We start from the raw sequence: 23,001 nt of genomic DNA on the forward strand, positions 1-23,001 counted from the left end.
TCGGCAACAGCTGTCAGTTGCACTCGAGTTTATTCTATAAACAGATGTTTAATTTGACTTCAATGCCACTGTCAATTTTTGAGGGGAAACAAAGAGAGGAAAGGAATAGAAATAATCATAATAGTAATAATTTGATTGCCTTTCAAAACATAAAGCAGATTCACTAGCGATGACATCAAAAGCGTTTTCAGTTTTTATTACTGAATATTTTAATTCAGGGTGGGTTTTTTTTGTAAGTGCATGAACTGCAATTAAGCTTTCTCAATGCATGATAACTCATGTTAAGGAAGTGATTTGTCTTATGTCAGGAACGGAACGCATTATATTAATGTAGTATGCCACATATTTAAATGAATCAAAATGTCACACTATTTCTACAGTTTACAGGTAAGGAGATTTTTGTCTCTATATTAAAACCAGGGTGCCAGTGGAACCACTGTCTTACAAACTGTAGTATAATAGTATTCTCATTTTACATCAACAAAATGAAGGGCAAATTGGGTCCAGTAATTATGCAATGAGATAATGAACAATCTAAGTGACATAATGTGATTAATTTTTCATTTAATAACCAGTGATTTTATCCAGTATGTGTCCAGTGACTAGGAGGCTTTATAAAATGTGCTGTTAGAATATCTTGGCAAGATCCTGTTATTCAAAATGTCTATAGACCCAGATAAGAGAGTTCAAATTCACAGCGTATGGCCTTGATCCTACAACGCTTTGTCAATTCTTAGATGTTAGAAAGTCCAATTTAAATTAGTCATAAAGATGGCACATCTTGTTGGTCATTTGCTCCTCCGTGATGCAGTCTCTTCAGATATTTCAAGACTATGTGTTTTGAGGGTATATAACTAAATCTGCAGTTAAATATGATACAGTCTGTTCAGATATTTCAAGACTATGTGTTTCTGAGGGTATATAACTAAATCTGCAGTTAAATTTAAGAAGCCGTATTGGGTGTGCCATTGTTATATGAAAATTTTTATATTAGCAAAATTTTTCTTGCAGGCTGAGTTCAATATTTACTGTACTCTCTGCGTGCCCACAAAAATCTAGAACAGCTTTGCATAGCACATTTTACAGTTAAAATTTAAAGCACAGCTATATTTCACTTTGAAAGGCAAATGACTGAATTAACAAAGTGTCAGATTCTGCCATCCTTACTTATATTGAATAGTATTTAAATTCTCATGTGGATTTAAACGTATTAACTGTAGACTCTCTAAGAGTGATGTATTATATAAATAAGGGTCTCAGAACCTGAACACGGTATTTATCTTGATTCTTTTTTTCATATGCTCTACCACAAAAATCGATTCTGATTTGATTCCTTACAGAAGCAGCTATGTGTATTATTGCAATTCTTTAGAAATTATGAAAGGAAAAGAAAACCACCTAGAAAAGGAATTGTTCTTTATATAAACTGACCGTTGAATTGATTCTTGATGTCTTTCTACTTATCTGGTTTGACAATTTTTTGAAGGCATTTGCAAGAGAATTGGCATAAAAAATTCAACTAATAATTGGGTGGGCCATTCCTTTCTTTAGCTTGCAGTAATTAGGTACCCACTTTTTCTATCTTTTCTACTTCATTAGATATGCATTAAGTATCTTTGCTATCTGAACAGCACCAGTCTGCATGCTTTCTGCACTGCTTTCCTGAAGAAATGGATTCGTTTCTCAGGCAGTTCACTGCTTCAGCAAAATGTAGTTTAAGGTCTTGCAATGCACCAGAAAGCACACCTGATTTTTTTTAATGGTTTCTGGGTTTTCATTTGCTGCAGAAAGGATAGGCTTACAGACATAGGGGCCTCTGTCTAGAGAAGGAATCAGCTCTGTTCATTAGTAGGGTAATGAACTTGAGGCTCGCTCGCAGCACAAAGAGTCTATGTAGCCTGGTGCTACCCTTAATATGTACCAACAACTCATTTAAGTTCTAATGATTACCTATCATAATGTTTCTTCCCATGGATTTCTCTGAAAATGGAATATACACTTGTTCTGTACATAGGAAAAAAAGGTGTGCTCTCTCATACTGCAGTTGCCTTGCAGTTGTCTGCTGAAGTAAATATATGATGAAACAAGGAACTCGTATGCAAAATAGAAAAATGTTCCACACTGCCAAGATGATACCAGGTACTGAGATACCACCATTTCATGACAGTTCATAAAGAAATTGTCATCTTCATCAGAGTTAATGTCGATAACGGGGACTAATGAATGTCCTAAATGCATTAATCTAATTTATCTGAATAAATCGTGGACAAAACATTGTCTTCACTATAGTGCAGAAACACAAATAGCTCTTCATTCTTGCTAGTTTTGTAGTAGTAGTCTGTATTTCTGCCACACACAGTTCTCACAAAGTACCAAATATGTTCAGGCAAGTAAATAAAATAAACTCATGAAGAGGAGACAAATTTCACAGATCCTCACATATGTGTTTTCTGCGGTCTTTATCAGTAAGCCACTTGGCTTAGCAAGAATAAAGTTTTAACTGCTGCCCTTATAATTTTCTGGCTTTCCAGTGGCTGCTCATGCATCAGAAGAAATTCAGGCTGTGATTCTCTTCTGATTAAGTGAAACTGAAGTCGGTAATTGATTTCAGTAGAAGGTCAGTCAGCGTTCAGTAGAGTGTCATCTCACAATCAACGGCAGCATAAGATTGCAGGTCACATCTAGGTTTTCAAAACCCCCTCAACATCAGTGTATCTGATAATTGTATGTTTTTAATTTTCAAAGCATATATTTTTTCTGTCACTTTCTGTGTAAATGTTTGGTGGGAGCAAATGACTACCCACTATAAAAAGCAGTCAGGTATACCTTATGTTTTTGTCTTGAAGATTTGTTTTCCTTCTTGTCTCAGTTTTGAAATTTAAACCAACTATTGGAAAAGTTTAAATTGCACTGCTTGGGTGTCAATCTTAAAAACGTAATCAATTCACATCCACTGCTTGACTCTACAATGTCTGATCCCTAACTTTATTTCCTCCTGTATCTCTAATCATGCTTGGTGTATCTCAATTATCCATGTTAAAACATCTCCCTCTCAGAGTTTCTAATGAAGTTAAGAATCTAATTAACTGAACTTTTGTTCCAAATAAAACTTGGTAGGGCTGGATTCCAGTTCCTAGTCTATGCCTGCTTCTCAAAGCTGCTAATATGAAGGGTAATTTATCATCTTAATCCTTCCCATTACTACTTACTACTGTTCACAATGCTCCTTTAATAGTTCTATTCATGTGTTCTCTTTGTCCTGATGATTGAGGGAGATACAGACTGTGTAGCTTTTGCTTAATCCCTGATCCTTTAAGCATAGTTGTAATCACTTGCTCCATGAAATGATGACCTTTATCTGGGTCAACAAGGCTTCAGGAGCCCCACAGAGACAAAAAGCTTCTTGAAACTGTTGCGTATTCCTAAAGGAACAACATATAGAAGCAGGGAGGAATTCCTATTCCTCCCTGCTTCTATATGTTGTTTTATAGAAAAAGCTTCAAACCACCTCGAGAGAAGGAATCGGTCACTTCCAAGGAGCTTCGTTACCCCAGCCTGTTTTGAGGAGCTAATGAGTGTTATCTGTATATAATCACATCCACAGTCTGACCACCCACTGCTGCAGCAAGGAGATATGACTAGACTTTGTTCTTGCCCTTCCTATGAATATCTCAGACAATTTTTGATCTATTTCCTAACACCTGTTTCTGTACCTTTCAACATTGCTATTTCCCTAACCCTAGGAGTATTTTTCTGATTTTCCTGTACTGTGTTTAGCAATTCTTTTTTATCCATTTACTTTCTTGGTCTTTTTGTTGGCTGGCTCTAGCACCAGCCATTAGTGTTTACTTCATATGTCCCAGATAGTCTGCTGCTTTAGATGCTGATGCTACCTTGTCATCCCATTCAGCTTCCTGATTCTTGTTCCTTTGAGCCTTTAGATGCCTAATTAACAACTGATTCCCATGGCAATTCCCATGCTTATAAATCTCTTCTGCACCAATCCTTGTTCAAAAATAGCTCTGTCACCCAGCGTTTACCTTCTCCTAACCTAGCCAAACATCCAATACTGTGTTCCCTTCACACAATAATCTGAATCAGGTAAAATCACAACAGATGCAGCCTTTTGTTGTCTTTAAACTGCAAGGATTACTGTAGCCTGTTTGCTGGTCTGACCTGCTTAGAGCATTCCTTGTCTGCTGTCCCATTCAGGTTCAAGGCATGCATGCCCTGGGCACCATTTCCATCAATATACTTTGAAATTCCACCAGTGAACCAAAGGTGATTTGTGCTGTAATTTTGTGCTGAAATCCTTCAAAATCTTCCTCAATCCCATGTGGAGGTGTTGTTTGTAAATGGTTAGGTATTGACCTTCTGTTCCCATATTGATTAGGCACAACAAAAGAGATCAGGTTACTGAAAATTTCTGAGGCTAATCTGTGGTTCGTTAATATTAATGTCCACAGAGAATAGAAGTATTGGAAGCTCTGTGCTTCCTGTCAATGGTCCTGGCAGAGTATATTTTAAAGGACACATCTTATTTGCATCATGATAGGGGCAGTACCTGTGAATATTTATTTTTTTTCATTGACAGCAGCTGTTAAGCATTCCCAAACATAGACTGCAGAGTACAGCTCTGGTATTGATATTTTTATGTATTCATAAATTACTTGGGCCAGGGTGTTTTTTTGGATCTGTTGTAGCAAAACTGCCACCAGTGCTACTGCTGGTGTGGCAGCCAGTCAGACACAAGAAGGTCGTATTGAATTCGGCATTTTTAGGGCAGAAGCAGGAAAAGCAAAAACACTGCGTATAAATTCCCTGCCATTGCATTCTCCAAAAATCTGCGTACCAAAGTTTTGCAACAATATTTGCTACAAATCCTTACTGCAACTAATTTTTGCAGCCAGAACAATTGTATGAACTAGAGACACTACCCTAACGTTCTCCTCAAGCCATAAACTTTTTCCAGCAGTTGCTGAACAAAAAGTAAGAGGAGAAGCTTGGTGAAAACCTCCCTAATGACGCAGAATAATTTAATGGATTGATTTGATCATTCTTTGAAAGTTATATATTGCATGAACAGAGTAGTCTTTCCAGGTATTTCTCACATGCAATTTGAATGTGCCTTCTTCCCATATACTGTCCCTTCAGAATGAGGAAAGTAGAAAAGTTACAGATCTCAACCCTTTTATCTTTATTGGTCCTTTCTTTTCTTTCATTTCTCAGCACTCATATCTTTCAGCTTAAAAACCCAGTATCTTCTGGCATTAGCTGTCTGTTCAGCAGTCTGCAGTCTCAGCTGTCAGTGAAAGCTCTTAGAAAAGAGGAGGTTGAAGAGATGCAGTTGTTACAGGTGTTAGTTCTTAAAAGCTGAAACACGTGTCTGAGTTGCACTAAGGAAATGGCAAGTCTCTTCAGATGGTTCCAGTTCCAGTGGATTTGTGGTGTCAGACTTAAACTCAAGTACTAAAGGTACTGCATCAAAATTAAACTTCCCAAGGCGCATATGTTCATAACATTAAGGTCTCTTTTATGAAGTGATATTAAGCATTTTAATATCCAATCAACTTAGCTTAGTTTGAGGGAGTGTTAATTTGTTCTGTTAATTGTACACTTCAACCTTCAGGCTCCTGTCACCTCAAATGAGGTGAAGATTTTTCTGGATTTGAAAACATCAAATGCTTTATTCTATGCTATATTATTATCAGTATTTTACAACTGGATGGAGCTGGTTAGGATCTTGCTCTTGACATAAATTTTTTTGTCTGTACAAGCAAATAATTTAATCTTTAAAATATAACTTCAGTATATTGCTAGTTGACACCTGTTTCAAAACAATAGTTGAAGAATGACAGCTCTGATATTTTTGCTTTTACCTACAAATTCTTCTTTCCTGAATCCCCTAAGAATAATAAAGATTTAGAACAATTTTTCTGAAGGTTTGGGGATTTTTTTTTTTTCAAGTTCATTGACTGAGCATGCATGCTGATGTTTAACTTTTACTTATTTTGCTTTTTTTAATACAATATAAAAAAAATGTTTTCATCCCCCCAGCCTGGAGTGGGAGAAGATGGCTCAAGAGGGGGAGGGGAATATATGTAGAATATAAAGATTAAAAGAAATATTGTAGAAGGGCAAATAGGCTTTTTACTGAGTCACAGCTGTCCACACTTGCTGTGCAATAATGGCAAAATCAACACAGGTGAAGTAGTGACAGCGTGGAACCAGGGGACTGGTGAAGAGTCGTGCATGTGGGAGGGTTTGAAATGTGACCTTTGGCTGTGTGGTTTCTTCTCTGCTGCGTCCCGACATAGCAGGTAAAGCAGGCTACAGACTGCAAAAGGGGGCACGGTTGCCTCTTTTTATTCTTGATCTCTTGAACAGCCAGAGGAATCAAGTCTTTGAATTCCCTGTGCCAGTAGGTGAGTGTCATACAGGTTGCAAAGACCTTTTAAAAAGAAATAAAACAATGCTTGATAAGTTTTATCTTTTGTTGTTGTTTTCCATTTATCACTTTGATTTTAGGATTTGTTGGTTAATACGTAAGTGCTTTGTATCAGTTCTTATCACAAGTTAGCTCAATTAATACAGCTGTCAGGTAATGTGACTTTACTATCGCTAGCTTGGTAAAAACTGTACTCCTACCTTTGATAGATTGTTTCCATCAGCCAGTGCTTCCATTTGTTTCCATGCAAAACCAGTACTTAGAATAACAAAATAAATATATCTTCCAACCATCCAGTCCTATCCAATCTTTTCTGACTATTCTTTACAGTATCATTTATAATGCTTAGTTTTGAAATTCAAGGAAATGGTACTTGCTACCAAAAAATGGTGGTTAGCAAAATACTCAGTGAAGATACAGCCCACAAATAGCAATAGGTTTTAAGCAATGTAAAATGTTCTCAAGAGCCCAAGACAAACTCATTCTTTCATCTTTTTTGCCTTTGGTGGTTTTTTTTCGGTTGGGTTTTTTTTTTTTTTTTTTTTCAAGTAATAGGTGTAGCATAGATGTCTGTCAGGAATTATTTTTGTCAGTATGAGTTTTTATCCTGAAGATTTTAGATTTAATATTTATGTCTTGTGGCCATTCAAGCAAAGAACAGAGAGATTTTCTGAGGACAAATACAAGATAGCAGCATATATAATTGTGTTTTCCCTTAGAGCTTTTTGTTGTATTATATATGATGGCCAAGTCAGTCCTGAAGTCAGTAAGCTCCCATGTACGCGTGTGATGGTCGACCTGGGTATGATATGAAGGACAACCAAAAGGATTTTGAAGCTAGAACGCAGCTGTAAGACAAGTTTAGAGCACTTTGTTCTTGCTGTGGGGTTTCTCTCAATTATATTTTCTGACAGTATGGGTGAAATGTTGAAAAATAAAAAGAAGGATATTCTGGCACATATGTATGCAATGAATTTGTAAAAAGTAAGCGGCTTTTATTGTTTCTTAGCTGACTAATCTATTAGAGAAAAGACACTCATCCTGTGCAGAAATGTAAATGCTGAATTATGGCAACATTGATAAACTTTACAGTAATATTACTGTGTTTTATCCAACATCAATTATTGTCTGGTTGGTTTGCTCAAACTGTGTTAAAAACATACTTAAAAACAAACAAATGAACAAACCCAACAAAATAACAACAAAAATTACACCATCTGTGTTAGCTTCTAAGTTAGGAATCAAGACAGACATAATTTCATGCAAGTTTTCAGTAGTGCTGACCCTTGTCAGTGGTGGCTGATGACACAATTAGATTCTGGTGTAGATGGAGCTTGCTTGTTCTTTGGTGAGACTGAGCAGAGATTCCTAGATGACAATTATTTTGAAGAATGTAGTTGTCAAATACTCTACCAATGTAAAAATTGCTGGGCATGTTATGGCTAAAGGGTTGTATGTGCTTTCAGAGGAATTTTGTTTTATTTTTAATAAGAGTCTCTAATTACTAGAAAGAGAAATACATGTTGTTTGTAAACTTCTTGGAGTTTCCTGACCTTGTAAGTACTTGACAGGAATATAGGGTTGCTTGTTTTTTGTTTTTTGTTTTTCTAAGACAACACAGAGGGAAAGAAAATGAGAATGTCCTAAATAATGCATTAGAATTTCAAAATCCACTAGCACCAACAAAATGACAGTAGATGTAAATACATGGCTTTCACCTCACTTTCTATTGCTAAGGTAAATGGTACCTTTAGAAATTCTTCCTCTCCAAAAGACAACAAAAGTAAAAACAGATGAACTTAGCATCCTATTAAGTATAATTATTCTTGGTAGCTTTCTGGGATGGGAAACGACTTACAATAACGTAACTAAACCAGTAAGGCATGAACTAAATAAAGAAAATAATTTTGATAGCTTGAAGGGCAAGACAAGTTTAACTCATAAATAATATAGAGCATAAAAACTTATTATCTGCAATCCAGTAGTTTAAGATTATTTCTCAGTATTCAGGTGAAACTTAGGATATCCTCACCAGCTCTGGCAAAACCTGTTTTATTAAAATGCAACTCTAATATTGTACTTAATGGTATTGATGCAAGTATAAAAAATGTCATGGGAACAATTCTTACAGATCCTCTTCCTTACTTCTTTTGTCACATCATTGCACCCACAGAGGCAATTTAACATAAGACTATTTCTGTTGATACTAGGATTTGACAAAAAGAGTAAGGAAGATGGTCTAAAGCTGTTTCTGTGCAGGAAAGGAAAAAAAAAAAAATCCCAAACCAGCTCTGTTTCTGGTATGACTTGGAGCATTCCCAAGGCTGCTCTAAATTTTTATGGTTTATGACATTTCCTGTTTGTTAATATCCCAAATGCAATTTATGTGACTTTGGTAGAACTTTTCACAGCAGGATGGTACAATCATTGTGGAACTGTGCTGGAGAGGGACCTTCTTATTCAGGGAAATCTTTCAGGGTAGGTCTCACTCCCCTCATGCTCAGATGACGTCTAACCAAACTGAGACAGGACAGAGACTCTGACATACTTGTATCCAACCTACAACACTCTAAAGTAGTATTACCAAAAACAAATATTACAGAAGCTACTAAATATTCCTTCATTTTGCTGAGAGAACTACAAAACAGAAATAATAAGTAACACTTTTAGGAGTTGATTTTTTTAAAAAATAAAATATATATATGTCTGTATATATGTCTGTATATATATGCTATATATATGTCTGTAACATACAGGTTTGTTCCTTAGTTTAGTGATGGAAAAGCTTTAACACAAATCCAGAAGCATCACTTTGAAGAAAACAGGGGAAAAAAAACAGATTTTTTGAGTCATATGTTTCCTTTTTCTTTTTTATTCCACAGTATGTTGACAGTCAAATAGAGAAACAAGTCAATTAAAGATCCACCTAACTATGTTAATATGCAGGGCAAAGCCATTGGCTCTTTCCCTTCCCGTAGAGTTCAGACAGCACTGGATGTTGGAAGTGGTGGCAAGAATTTATGGAGACTAAGCAGATGTGTGTTCCTTGTGTAAATTCTTATAAGCTTTCTTACCTCTCTGTAAAATTAGCCATTCCATTTTTAAGCTGTTTTTGTAAGCCTCAAAACCAAAGGAAAAATCTGTAGTCCAAATCAGAATTTTTATAGAGGAATAAAAATTATGTAAAAAAAAAAAAAAGTGACTAAAAGGCAGTGATAACAACTAGGCAGATACACTGATCAGATGCTTTGGTCTGTCTTCAATCTAGAAGCTGATTATTAAAACAATTAATATTTTTAAATTAATATTGTTTCTGTCTGAGTATTTGTTGTCTGCCTGCTTTTGGTATTTATGCAGCCATCCAATATACAATTCCTGTTCCACTTGGAATCAATAACAAAACTCCCATTTAGATTATTGGCTCCATATATAATTTCAAACACAGATGAAGAGACAGTGACTCAGAAAGCTGTGAAGCTTTTGTTGTTAGAAAGGGAACTGTTCCCTTGACATTTCACAGTGATGAGCTAACTGCAGCAAAAAGAATAATGTAAGTACACTTCAGGCTTCAAACAATCTTTCTACATTTATTACTAAAATATCTGTTTCTCAAATTAAATACTTGTAATATCTTTGTTATTTGCAGATTTTGGAGCTCCTTTATCAAGCAGCTAGTTTTTTGGTTTGATTTTCCAAATGGTAGAGTTTTTTTGAATAAGCTTTGGAAAACCTGTTATTTAAAATAATACTTAAAGTACAGGGCCATAGAATTATTTAGGTCTGGAAGTCATTTAGTCCACCTGCCTGCTTGAAGTAGTTGTTGTTATATCCGGTAGGTTGAGTAAGTTGCTGAGGCATGCGTTTGAACAAGTTTTAATATCTCCAGGGTGGAGATTGTAAAAACTACCTAGGCAGCCTGTTTTGGTCTTTGATCACCTTGACCATCCTCGTGGTGAGAAAGACTTTCCTTGTCTCTGCATGATATTTATTGTGTACCCACTTGTCTGTTGCCTTGCATCCTTCCACTATGTGCTTCAGAGGAGCATTTGGCTCTACCTCTTCTGTGTATTTCCAATAGGTCATTGAAGACAACAAGCAGGAAGGTCCTTCATTTACATTTTCTTCTTTAGATGGAATGAACCCAGTTCTCTCATCTTCCACTCACATCATGGGCTCCATCCCTCTAATCATCTTGGTGGTCCTTCACTGGACTTCCTCTAGTAATGCATTGTCTTTCTCTAACTGGGCAACCCAAAACTGGATGTAATACTCCAGATGTCGTCTTACAAGTACTAAATGAAGGGAAAGAAATCCAGATCCTGGTCGAATCCTTGACCAGGTTGCTACGTTTTGCTGAAACCACCTAGGAGGTGGGTGCCTTAGCAGCAATGATGTGCTACTGGTTCATGGTCAGCTTGTCCACCAAGACTCCCAAGGCCTTTTCTTCTGCATGATATTTCTTGTGTACCCACTTGTCTGTTGCCTTGCATCCTTCCACTATGTGCTTCAGAGGAGCATTTGGCTCTACCTCTTCTGTGTATTTCCAATAGGTCATTGAAGACAACAAGCAGGAAGGTCCTTCATTTACATTTTCTTCTTTAGATGGAATGAACCCAGTTCTCTCAGCTTCCACTCACATCATGGGCTCCATCATCTTGGTGGTCCTTCCCTGGACTTTCTCTAGTAATGCAATGTCTTTCTCTAACTGGGCAACCCAAAACTGGATGTAATACTCCAGATGTTGTCTTACAAGTACTAAATGAAGGGAATCTTCCACTCACATCATGGGCTCCATCCCTCTAATCATCTTGGTGGTCCTTCACTGGACTTCCTCTAGTAATGCATTGTCTTTCTCTAACTGGGCAACCCAAAACTGGATGTAATACTCCAGATGTTGTCTTACAAGTACTAAATGAAGGGAAAGAAATCCAGATCCTGGTCGAATCCTTGACCAGGTTGCTACGTTTTGCTGAAACCACCTAGGAGGTGGGTGCCTTAGCAGCAATGATGTGCTACTGGTTCATGGTCAGCTTGTCCACCAAGACTCCCAAGGCCTTTTCTGCAAAGCTGCTCTCTGGCTAGCAGGTACCCTGAAAATTAATTTAATATTGTTTCTGTCTGAGTATTTGTTGTCTGCCTGCTTTTGGTATTTATGCAGCCATCCAATATACAATTCCTGTTCCACTTGGAATCAATAACAAAACTCCCATTTAGATTATTGGCTCCATATATAATTTCAAACACAGATGAAGAGACAGTGACTCAGAAAGCTGTGAAGCTTTTGTTGTTAGAAAGGGAACTGTTCCCTTGACATTTCACAGTGATGAGCTAACTGCAGCAAAAAGAATAATGTAAGTACACTTCAGGCTTCAAACAATCTTTCTACATTTATTACTAAAATATCTGTTTCTCAAATTAAATACTTGTAATATCTTTGTTATTTGCAGATTTTGGAGCTCCTTTATCAAGCAGCTAGTTTTTTGGTTTGATTTTCCAAATGGTAGAGTTTTTTTGAATAAGCTTTGGAAAACCTGTTATTTAAAATAATACTTAAAGTACAGGGCCATAGAATTATTAGGGCGGAGATTGTAAAAACTACCTAGGTAGCCTGTTCTGGTCTTTGATCACTTTGAGCGTCCTCGTGGTGAGAAAGACTTTCCTTGTCTCTGCATGATATTTCTTGTGTACCCACTTGTCTGTTGCCTTGCATCCTTCCACTATGCTCTTCAGAGGAGCATTTGGCTCTACCTCTTCTGTGTATTTCCAATAGGTCATTGAAGACAACAAGCAGGAAGGTCCTTCATTTACATTTTCTTCTTTAGATGGAATGAACCCAGTTCTCTCAGCTTCCACTCACATCATGGGCTCCATCATCTTGGTGGTCCTTCCCTGGACTTTCTCTAGTAATGCAATGTCTTTCTCTAACTGGGCAACCCAAAACTGGATGTAATACTCCAGATGTTGTCTTACAAGTACTAAATGAAGGGAAAGAAATCCAGATCCTGGTCGAATCCTTGACCAGGTTGCTACGTTTTGCTGAAACCACCTAGGAGGCCAGTGGGTGCCTTAGCAGCAATGATGTGCTACTGGTTCATGGTCAGCTTGTCCACCAAGACTCCCAAGGCCTTTTCTGCAAAGCTGCTCTCTGGCTAGCAGGTACCCTGTACTGTACCATTGTAACTGCATTATTCCATCCTATCCATCCTATTCCATCCTGTCATCCTGAGTGCCATTGTGCAGTGCATGAAGGATGCTCAGGTGATCAGGCCCAGCCAGCATGGGTTCATGAGGGGCAGGTCCTGCTTGACAAACCTGATCTCCTTCTATGACCAAGTGACCCGCTTGCTGGATGAAGGAAAGGCTGCGGATGTGGTGTTTACTTGGACTTTAGCAAGGCCTTTGATAGTCTCCCCCAGTATCCTCCTGGAGAAACTGGCTGCTCATGGCTCAGATGGGTATACTCTGCACTGGGTTAAAAACTGGCTGCAGGGCTGGGCCCAGAGAGTGGTGGTGAATGGAGTTAAATCCAGTTGGCGGCCGGTCACGAGTGGTGTCCCACAGGGCTCAGTACTGGGACCCGTTCTCTTTAATATCTTTATCAATGATCTGGACGAGGGGATCGAGTGCACCCTCAGTAAGTTCACAGGCAAAACCAAGCTGGGTGGCAGTGTCAACCTGCTGGAGGGTAGAGAGGCTCTGCAGAGGGATCTGGACAGGCTGGCTGGATGGGCCGAGACCAACAGGATGAGTTTCAATAAGGCCAAGTGCCGGGTCCTGCGCTTGGGTCACAACAACCCCAGGCAGCGCTCCAGGCTGGGGGCAGAGTGGCTGGAGCTGCCTGACAGAAAAGGACCTGGGGGTGTTGGTCGACTGTCGGCTGAACATGAGCCAGCAGTGTGCCCAGGTGGCCAAGAAGGCCAATGGTATCCTGGCCTGTATCAGGAACAGTGTGGTGAGTAGGGCCCGTGAGGTGATCGTCCCCCTGTACTCGGCACTGATGAGGCCTCACCTCAAGTACTGTGTCCAGTTTTGGGCCCTTTACCACAAAAAAAGACATTGAGGTGCTGGAGTGGGCCCAGAGAAGGGCAATGAAGCTGGTGAGGGGTCTGGAGAGTAAGTCTTATGAGGAGAGGCTGAGGGAGCTGGGGTTGTTTAGTCTGAAGAAGAGGAGGCTGAGGGGAGACCTTATGGCGCTCTATAACTACCTGAAGGGGGGGTGTAGAGAAGCGGGGGTCGGTCTTGTCTCCCAAGTCACAGGAGATAGGACAAGGGGAAATGGCCTCAAGTTGTGCCAGGGGAGGTTTAGATTGGATATTAGGAAACATTACTTCACAGAAAGGGTTATCCAGCATTGGGATAGGCTGCCCAGGGAAGTGTTTGAGGCACCATCCCTGGAGGTGTTCAAAAGACAGGTTGACATGGTCCTCAATAATATGGTTTAGTGTTTTGTTGTTGTTTTTTTTTTAATTGCTTATTTCTTACTTATTTTTTTGTCAGAGTTAGGTTGATGGTTGAACTAGATGATCTTTAAAGTCCCTTCCAACCTAGACGATTCTATGTGCAAGACTTTGTCTTTGATTTTTCATGGGGTTCATGCCAACCCATTTCTCAAGTCTGTCAGGAATTTGCCTTTCTAAATAGAAGCCTTACCCTCCATTGTGTCAGCTGTTCCCCCAGTTTAGTACGATCTGCAAACCTGTTGAGGTTGTATCCCACCCCCTCATCTAGGACATTGATGAAGATGCTTTGGCCTTGGTATCAATTCTGGAAGATGGCTGCTGGTAACTGGCCAGTGTATAAGAAATTAAAGCATCTTGACAATTTGTGAGTTGTGATGATGCATATACATTTCAGCTCAGGTTGCTATTACTTAGCATTTTATTAATCATCTTACATAACTGGTTTCCAGTTTTATGGTACAGTGTTTGAAAAAGCATGATTGATGGTGTATCAAAAATTGCATGTATTCCATTGAGTCTGTGTGAAAGTATTGGTTCCTAATTGCATAGCATCCAAAAAGTCTTTAAAGTTGTCTTTGGTTTTCAACGTGAAGGCTGGAGAAACTAAGGTAGCATGCCACTGTCACAGGCCGGCCTTTGGGCTCTTACCATTGGTAGTGTTGTTTTGGTGATTTTGTTCATTTCATTTTTTCCCTTTGTTTCTTGTTAGAAACCCTGAAAAGATTTCTCAGAAAGCTTTCATTCTGCTTCTCACATACTTGGTCATTTTCTTCTGGCACCATTTAAATTGTCCCATGGCAGTTTTCATATTAATAAAAGACAGATTTAACTAACTCTAGGTTTAATTCACTTTCTACTATTTGCTGCAGGCTCTTATTTATCCCTAGTGTAAACACTCCCTTATAAAGATGAGCCCTAGGAGTTCCCCTTCACCAAATGCTGGCAGGTCACGCTCTTGCTTTTTGTAACAGCTAGTTTTGCTCTTCTCCATTTCATGCTGTTTTTTCACAGCTTTGGTTGGTTGCCTGTATTGTCCTTCGCCACATCTTCATTTAGAAGATGCCAGCGCTATTAAGAGCAAGCTGTAGCTTCTGCACCCTTTCCAGTTTCATCTAGCTTTAAGAGGTTTACAAAACCAGATTATGCTCCTGGGTGCTTTAAAATGTGAAAATAAGCATTCCTTCCTATCCTACTCTGACCTTGTACCTTGACAAAAAAAAGCACAGTAAAAGTGGTAATTTTATGGGGTGGGACATAGTCAAAGAAAGGTTTACCTGACTACAACACTTTGAGGCATATACAGTCTTATTTTTCTTCTTACTTCAACTGGTATGAGTGAGGAATAACTAGAAATATCAAGGTAATTATTTAACTGTAAAGTTGAGGTAAGACAAGAATCTGGCCCTTGCTATTTAGAGTTTTAAATATGACTGCTGGTACGCAGTGTTGCTAGAAGAACGCGCTTCCTTACTGGTAAACAAAAAAGAGTACAAGCTCCTAAAGCATCTTCTCCTCAGAAAACTCTATGTCCAAAGAATGTCTTTAAATTTAACCAAATTATGTTTTCTTATAGAAAAAAGATAAATGAATTAAATTTTTATAGTTAAAGACTGGTGAAAGAAAATACTTAAGTTTTTTTTAGGACTGAAAGAGGTGACCTGAGCCATTAGCACATATATTTCAGTTGATTATTGTTTTTGACATTTACCATGTGGTGGTTATGATACTAATCTGCTTGGTGCATTGAAGATCTTTGATGAAAAATTCAATTTATGGTCTCTCAGATGGGAGGCTAAAACTCAGCTAAATTTCAGCTCTACAGTTTCAGCTGTAAAAAATAAAATTGCACAGTAACTGTTTTTTTCTGTATCATTTTCAGATTCAGCCTTCCTCACCCCCCCAAACTAAGGCTTATAAACTTACATTTCGTTTGCACTATAAGCCTTAATAAAACATTCTAGATTTAATTAATTTTAAAGTGACTTATCTTTTGGAACCTTTGAATTGCTTTTAAAGACTTTAGCTTATGCTAGCTCTTTTTCTAACTTCTGTTTTACCTGTTATTTGCACTGAATTGCTGTCATACATCAGAACTATTTATCTCTTCAGATTGCCATTTAATTTCCTACAAACAGCTGCTTGCTTTAGCTGTGCTAGTTTTCTGAAATTGAATATAATTTCAGTATTTTAATATGAGATTTGTTTGAAATATTGAATACTCAGTTGACCATCATGCATTTCAAGAGCACAGATCTTCACCATATGATTATGATCACTTCTCTAAAGGTAATAACACTCTAAGTTTCTGTAAAACATGATGAAATTCAAATGCAAATTGAAACTAAAATATCCAACTGTAGTCTTATGTCATGTATATGTATTCCTAGAAGACAGAAATATGCCTAGGTCTTAGCAGTTCAGTTCTGCCCTTTTGCTACTTTATGATGCATTTTCTTCTTCCTTTAAGGAATAAATATATTTAAAACCTTTTTTTTTTTTCTTTATAGAGCCAGTATTGTGCAGAAGCGCATAATTTATTTTCAAGATGAGGGTTCTCTCACCAAAAAAATTTGTGAACAAGGTAAGGTAAAGTGACATATCTTTCTGACCCCCTTGTCCTGTTCCACATATTTATCTTAAAAAATTATATCAAAATAAAATTTTGAGGCCTTGAACAGTTTCATCCAGGTTCACAGGTACAAATCCTGGATCCTGGGCTGCATCAAAAGTATGGCCAGCAGGCTGAGGTAGGTGATTCTGCCCCTCTACTCCACTCTCTTGAGACCCCACTTGGAGTAGTGCACCCAGCTTGGGGGCCCCCAACATAAGAAGGACATGAACTAGTGTACCCAGCTCGGGGGCCCCCAACATAAGAGGGACATGAACTTGTTGGAGTGAGTCCAGAGGAGGGCCACAAAGATGATCAGAGGGCTGGAGCACCACTCCTATGAGGACAGGCTGAGAGAGTTGAGGTTGTTCAGCTTGGAGAAGAGAAGGCTCCAGGGAGACCTTATGACGACCTTCCAGTACCTACAGGGGGCCTACAGGAGAGATGGGAGGGACTCTTTATCAGGGAGTGTAGCGATAGGATCAGGGGTAAGAGTTTTAAACTGGAGGAGGTTAGATTTAGATTAGATACTAGGTAGGAATTCTTTACTCTGAGGGTGGTGAAGCACTGACACAGGTTACCAGAGTAGTTGTGGATTCCCCATCCCTGGAGGTGTTCAGGACAGGTTGGATGGGGCTTTGAGCAACCTGGTCTAGTGGGAAGGGAGTTGGAACTAGATAATCTTTAAGGTCCCTTCCAATCCAAGCTATCCTATGATTCTATGAAATTTGGGTTCTTCAGTTATGTTCTGCCTTATCACATACACTGTTCCTTAAACAATTTTCCTTGCCTTCCCCTAAATGTGATACTTGCAACTTTTTACCTGGTCTTTGTATGAAACCCATTTGTCTCCAGGGCATATAGTTAATTGAATCCTAGGCTATTTTATCCTTTCCTAAACCTAAGCATTGAAGTTGGTTATTGCATCCCAGTGGAGAATTTAGGTGCATTGGCTGTTGAGAAGTTCCAGGCCTGATGTGTTTTGAGATTTGTCCATATCAGATGAGAACCAGAAACAAACTGGTTTTGAATCTGAAGACTACTGAAATAGCAATGCCTTCATATTTTAAAATGTACATTTAATTCATTACATTTGCTTATAAATGCGATGCAGGTATTTCAGGGTTCTGGTTTAGTCTAACGTAGCCCCACTTAAAAATAAATGAAAAAATATATTTAACTCAAATTTATTTACTGGAGTAGTTATTATGGCAACTTTGCTGTCATCTGTTGATTTTGAGTTGTAACCATTTCAGTACTTTGCTGCTTTTTCAGATTCAGCCTCAGAAGGTGTGACCGACAAACCCATTTTAGATTGTTGTGCCTGTGGAACTGCCAAATACAGGCTAACTTTTTATGGAAACTGGTCAGAAAAAACACATCCCAAAGATTTTCCACGTGAGTATCATTCTTTTACTATTGTTGTACCATATAGGGACCATGAAAGGAGTTGGAGCTTGTTACATGACACATTACTTATTTACAGCTCAGCAGTGTAAATTATGATGTATATGGAATACTGCTAATCTTCATTATTGAAGATTTATGGATCTTTCTGTGAGTGCTATACATTACAAAAAACATCTGTTGATTTGCCTGACATTTTGAACTGAGGTGCATATGAGATCACATTTTTAAGATTTCTTTGCAATGAGAAAGGTTACTTTTTATTTTATTTTATTTTAAGTGAAAGCTTTACTGCCTTATAATGTGCATCTAGGAAATGAGATTTTAAGAAAAAGGCCACAAAGGATGGGCAACACACTAATATTTTGATTTTACAACCATGCCATTCTAGCCAATATGTTTTCCTTCAGAGTCTTTTGAGAGATTCCAACTAGTTTTCATGAGCCCTGAATCTTGCTGCCTAAGGGTGTTAATTAGATATAGAGACCTTAGAATATTCTGTCTTCTTTGTCTTTGTTGGTTGAATAGACAGATAAAATACACGTTCTGAGCTTTGCCTGTCTGTTTCTGTTTTTAAAGTTTCTGAACTGCGGAATCAGTATTCTGGTTGCAATAACCCAACTAACCGTAACGAGCTAAAGTTACAAAAATGTGTATTATACATTTGTTCTTTCATTACTGAATGCTCAGTCTGTGGCAATAAAGGCTAGGAAATGATTTGAGAACGTGAATCACATTTACTGGTCTTGAAACTTTGTTATGTTTTCTGTGGCTGATGTTTGTTATATAGATTCTATATTTCAATTTTTATTATTATTATTGTCACATTGTCAGAGTATCATCATATAACTCAAATACGGTTTGTGTGTCAATAAGCTCATAGTTTTAACAGCCTGAGCAATATTGCTTATGTCGAGTCTCATACATTTTAAGTTGAATGTAGCATTGTTCAGATATTATTTGTCAGCTGAATACACAGGAAATAAAATGAGCCAAACCCAATAATTGCAGGAATGCTCTGAGAGGCTATTGGATGATTTATATATCTGCTGAGTGTGACACTTTATATGCATTATTTGTATGGATTCAGCTGGTGGTTAGACATAGGGCATGAGAAAATGATTGAAAACTATGAAATGACTGCGATTTAATGATGTAATATTGGGGATAAGTGGCCTTTTCTTTTAAATCCAAATCAGTGAACACATGAGGAATATGAGTGTGAAAGTAAGCAAGTTGCAGTAGTTTGCCATAATAGTGGACTCTCTAGACTGCTGTCTCTTCCCAGTTACGAAGTGGTGAATTCTATTAACATAATGAAAGCTAGTCATCAACAATATTCTTTAAAATGTTGCACTAGTGCAGTACTTACGTTTAAATACAATGCTATTTATGGTGGATTGTGGTAAATCACTCATTATGTGCCAAGACATCACAGAAAAAAATCCTCTCTACTCTTATGCCATTAGAATGGCTGAAATAGAAAGCAGACCATAAAACTTACATTTTTTTGTCTATTCTTTAACTTACCTTCTGATTTGCTTTAAAAATCCCTAAGTAATATGTACTGTGTTGCTTAGCTTTCTCGTCTATTCTTTAACTTATCTTCTGATTTGCTTTAGAAATCCCTGAGTAATATGTACTGTGTTGCTTAGCTTTCTCCAAAAAACTGCTTTTGCCAAATAAAGTATTTTCTTTTGCTATTAAACAGGAATTTTTCTGGAAGTTACAGTGCAAAACTTTTAATTCTGGGAAATTATTTTGAGTCTTTCACAGATTCCATGGATTATGAATAATTTCACATTACAGTCAGAAATATTTGTATTTGCATATGCCCTGTGGCTTAAAAGCATTTATTGTCTCTGGGTATCACCCATATATGGTAACAGAAATATATATGCCCTCCATCGTGATTTGATATGGCACATCTATGAAATATGTTGGAGGATACATTCTCACGTTCTGGTGCCACCTTGATCTTTATGCAAAAATACACATATAAGTGTGTAAATTGAGAAACTACTCATACAAAAGGAAGTGAAATAACACCATTGGAAAGTTGTCAGTATTCTGTTTGCTGTTTTAAGAATTGGATACTGACATCGGACTGGTGATGCGAAATAGTTTCAGCCTTGTACTGCTCAAATTATTTCATGTAGACAAGTTTCTTTGACGTTTAGAGGAAAAGGCTTAAGAAGCTATATTGAGCTGTCTCTTGGTTCTCAACAAAAATGGGAGGTTCAAGGTGAGGAGTGAAACATTTGCAAAAGTTGCACAGATTTTGTAAAAGGTTTATAGTAGATGCAGTATACTTCCAACAGCTTATTTGGGCAAGTAGGTGGGCCAGTTGCTTTCTCTCCAGAGCCAGTATCTTTAGGGAGAGGCGTTTAGTGGAAGAAGCTGGGCTCTGGTTGCAAAGACATCAGAGGTTCTTGATCTGTTTAGGATAGAGAGTGTGAAAAGCTTTGGAAAACATGGAACAATTCATTGTCCATTTTACTAAAGATTTAAAGACACTCTGGTTTCTCTCTGTAGTGATACATTTTTCTTTTGTAGGGACTATGTGGAACCTTCTCTTTCAGTAAGTTTCATTAAGTGTCACTTACTGTGTTTCAGGGAAAGCTGCTGTCTGTGACTTGTGAGATAGACCTGTGTGCTAGGAAGAAAGAATGGGAAAAACTGGTGGTCCCATCACTGGAAATAAATTGACAGTATCTCTCTGTGGTTTGACAAGCTGCCAGTGTCCATTTAAGGAACAATAAATAGATCTTAGATCAAGAAATCATCTTCTGACACTGTAGTCTCTTCATGGTGGGGACGAGTTTTAGTTTTGTTTTTCCTCCATTTGGGCTCAATTACTGATTAGCTGTAATGGGCTCTGAAAACATCAAATCTACTATAATTCAGAGCCTAGTAGGTGTATTTTGGTCCAAGTGTAGCACTAGGGAAACTATGGAGGCTTTGTTCGCTGTGTTGCTAGGCTATCTCCTCATCTGTCTACTCGCTACATTTTTCTAGCTTTTTACCCCTACTGTTGGAGTTAATTTTTTTATTTCTAATCTATTTTCTGTTCTTCTGTGACTAGGTTCCTGCATCTGACTTTACCTATTCAATTCTCTACACTGTCTTTTTCAATTTTGATGTCGCACCTTTCATATATTAAATTTGCATTCCTGTTGTTTACTTCATTATTTTTCATTCATTTATTCTATTTTTCAGCTGGTTTCACTGCTACTCTGTACCTTTTGCATTGCAAAGAAAAATGTTGAATATTGTCTTCTTCCATCATTCTGTCTCCCTCATCTCCTACAGTCTTTGCACTGTTACCAGACTGTCTGCTTATGTGAGCGGTTAATTTTCTCATTCTTTTCCTTTAAGCTCATATCTTTGCAGAGTGTTATTTGACATGTAAGTGAATTCATTTTTACTTGCAGTACTGTGGGACTTCTGTGACTCCTTATTTCTGCTAGATTCTCTTTGCAATTCCATCAGACTTCTCTAACATTTTCCTTTTAAACTTTTACATTTTATTTTCCTTTTCCCATTCAACAAGATAAGAAACAGGAACGGGAATCCTTTTACAAACTGCCAGGGGCAGTTTCTGACTGTGAGCCACATATAGCTTGGTTCTGGATAATGTTTGGGCACAAAGCTATAAACAAAAATCTATAGCATTTAATGATAGTGTAATCATGCTTAGATCTGCCTTTTGCTGGTAATCTGCTGTCACCACTCAAATACAAATCTAGTGGACTGTTAGAATCCAGTATCTCTTGGTAAGGAAATTAATTGCTGTTAAATCTTTGAGTGACCACTGAAGTCTTCCCTTGCAGGTTTCATCCTTAAAAATATTCTACAACCTAAAATAAAAGTATTCTTAAACTTCCTGAAGAAGTGAAGTCTTTGGTAAAGAAAAAAATATACTAAAACTATCTGGAGGGGCTGCTTGATAAGCTGAGAAACAATCTTACTGTTTCTGCCTGTTGTTATATCCAATAATTAGTCTTAAGATATGGTGTATTGATGTAATGAGAACTGTCAGCGTGCAACACATGCAAAATCTTGGTACTGGTGAAGACTGGGCACTAAAACCTTTCACTTTAATAAAAAATCAGGAATTATGTTATATTGAGTCTTTGTTGTTGATGTTTTTGTTTGGTTTCTTTTGCCCCCTGAAAGGACGCACCAACCACTGGTCCGCCATCATTGGAAGTTCTCACTCAAAGAACTACATCCTTTGGGAGTATGGAGGATATGCTAGTGAAGGCGTCAAACAAGTCGCAGAGTTGGGGTCCCCAGTAAAGATGGAAGAAGAAATTCGACAGCAGGTAGGTGTAATTTAGTGCATACTTTGAAAAATGCATCCTACCTTGGCTTGTGAATGATTTGTCATTGACAATGTGAATGTCATTTTGCTGGCTAATTTTCAATTAAGCAGATTAGGAAAGTAGGTGGAATTTAGTGCATACTTTGAAAAATGCGTCCTACCTTGGCCTGTGAATGATTTGTCATTGACAATGTCTGTGAATGTCATTTTACTGGCTAATTTTCAATTAAGCAGATTAGGAGATCTGCCTGTCTTTCTAGACTCATTCTTACTCTGGCAAAAGTTTTCATCTGTGGAAGGACAAGTAAGTGGCAGTATTCTGAACTTAGAAAAATCTATGTGTCATGCAAGGCATAAATCAGAGGTAGAAAAGTAAAATTAATGTTTCCAGGCTTAATCATGAAGACAATTAGAGTTTGGTAAAGGAATGCCATGCTGCAAGCAGTATCCTTCATTCCATTTTGAAGTGATGATTTTTAGTTTATAGTATGCAGTAGTTTGTGGGGATTTTTTTCTGGTAAGCACTGTATTTGCAATTTTCTGCAGATTCATTCAAGTTAGAAATGCTCTTACAGGAGACAGAGGTGATTTTTGTTCCTGAGCAGGAAAGCTTTACACAACTGCACTAATAAAATTTCATGAATCATGATTATGGTTTAAGGGCAAAAGAGCCTTTACAGTGTATCATCTTATAGGGGATAGATGCAGCTGAACAGAAATCAATCTTTCAAATAGTTTATAGTTGATTTTC

At 37.8% G+C, this 23,001-nt stretch overlaps 1 protein-coding gene across 1 annotated transcript in view; it reads left to right on the forward strand.

Annotated features, from left to right (window-relative positions):
- SPON1 (spondin 1, extracellular matrix protein) overlaps positions 1-23,001 on the forward strand; it is a 199,571-nt gene that overhangs the window by 50,556 nt on the left and 126,014 nt on the right. Inside the window, exons 4-6 of the mRNA XM_014949274.1 lie at positions 16,416-16,489; positions 17,792-17,914; positions 22,103-22,251. Coding sequence (XP_014804760.1) covers positions 16,416-16,489; positions 17,792-17,914; positions 22,103-22,251 — 346 coding nt within the window. The remainder of the gene's footprint in view (positions 1-16,415; positions 16,490-17,791; positions 17,915-22,102; positions 22,252-23,001) is intronic.

The sequence above is a fragment of the Calidris pugnax genome, unplaced genomic scaffold (genome assembly GCF_001431845.1).
Source record: "Calidris pugnax isolate Ruff unplaced genomic scaffold, ASM143184v1 scaffold177, whole genome shotgun sequence".
Lineage (NCBI taxonomy): Eukaryota > Metazoa > Chordata > Aves > Charadriiformes > Scolopacidae > Calidris > Calidris pugnax.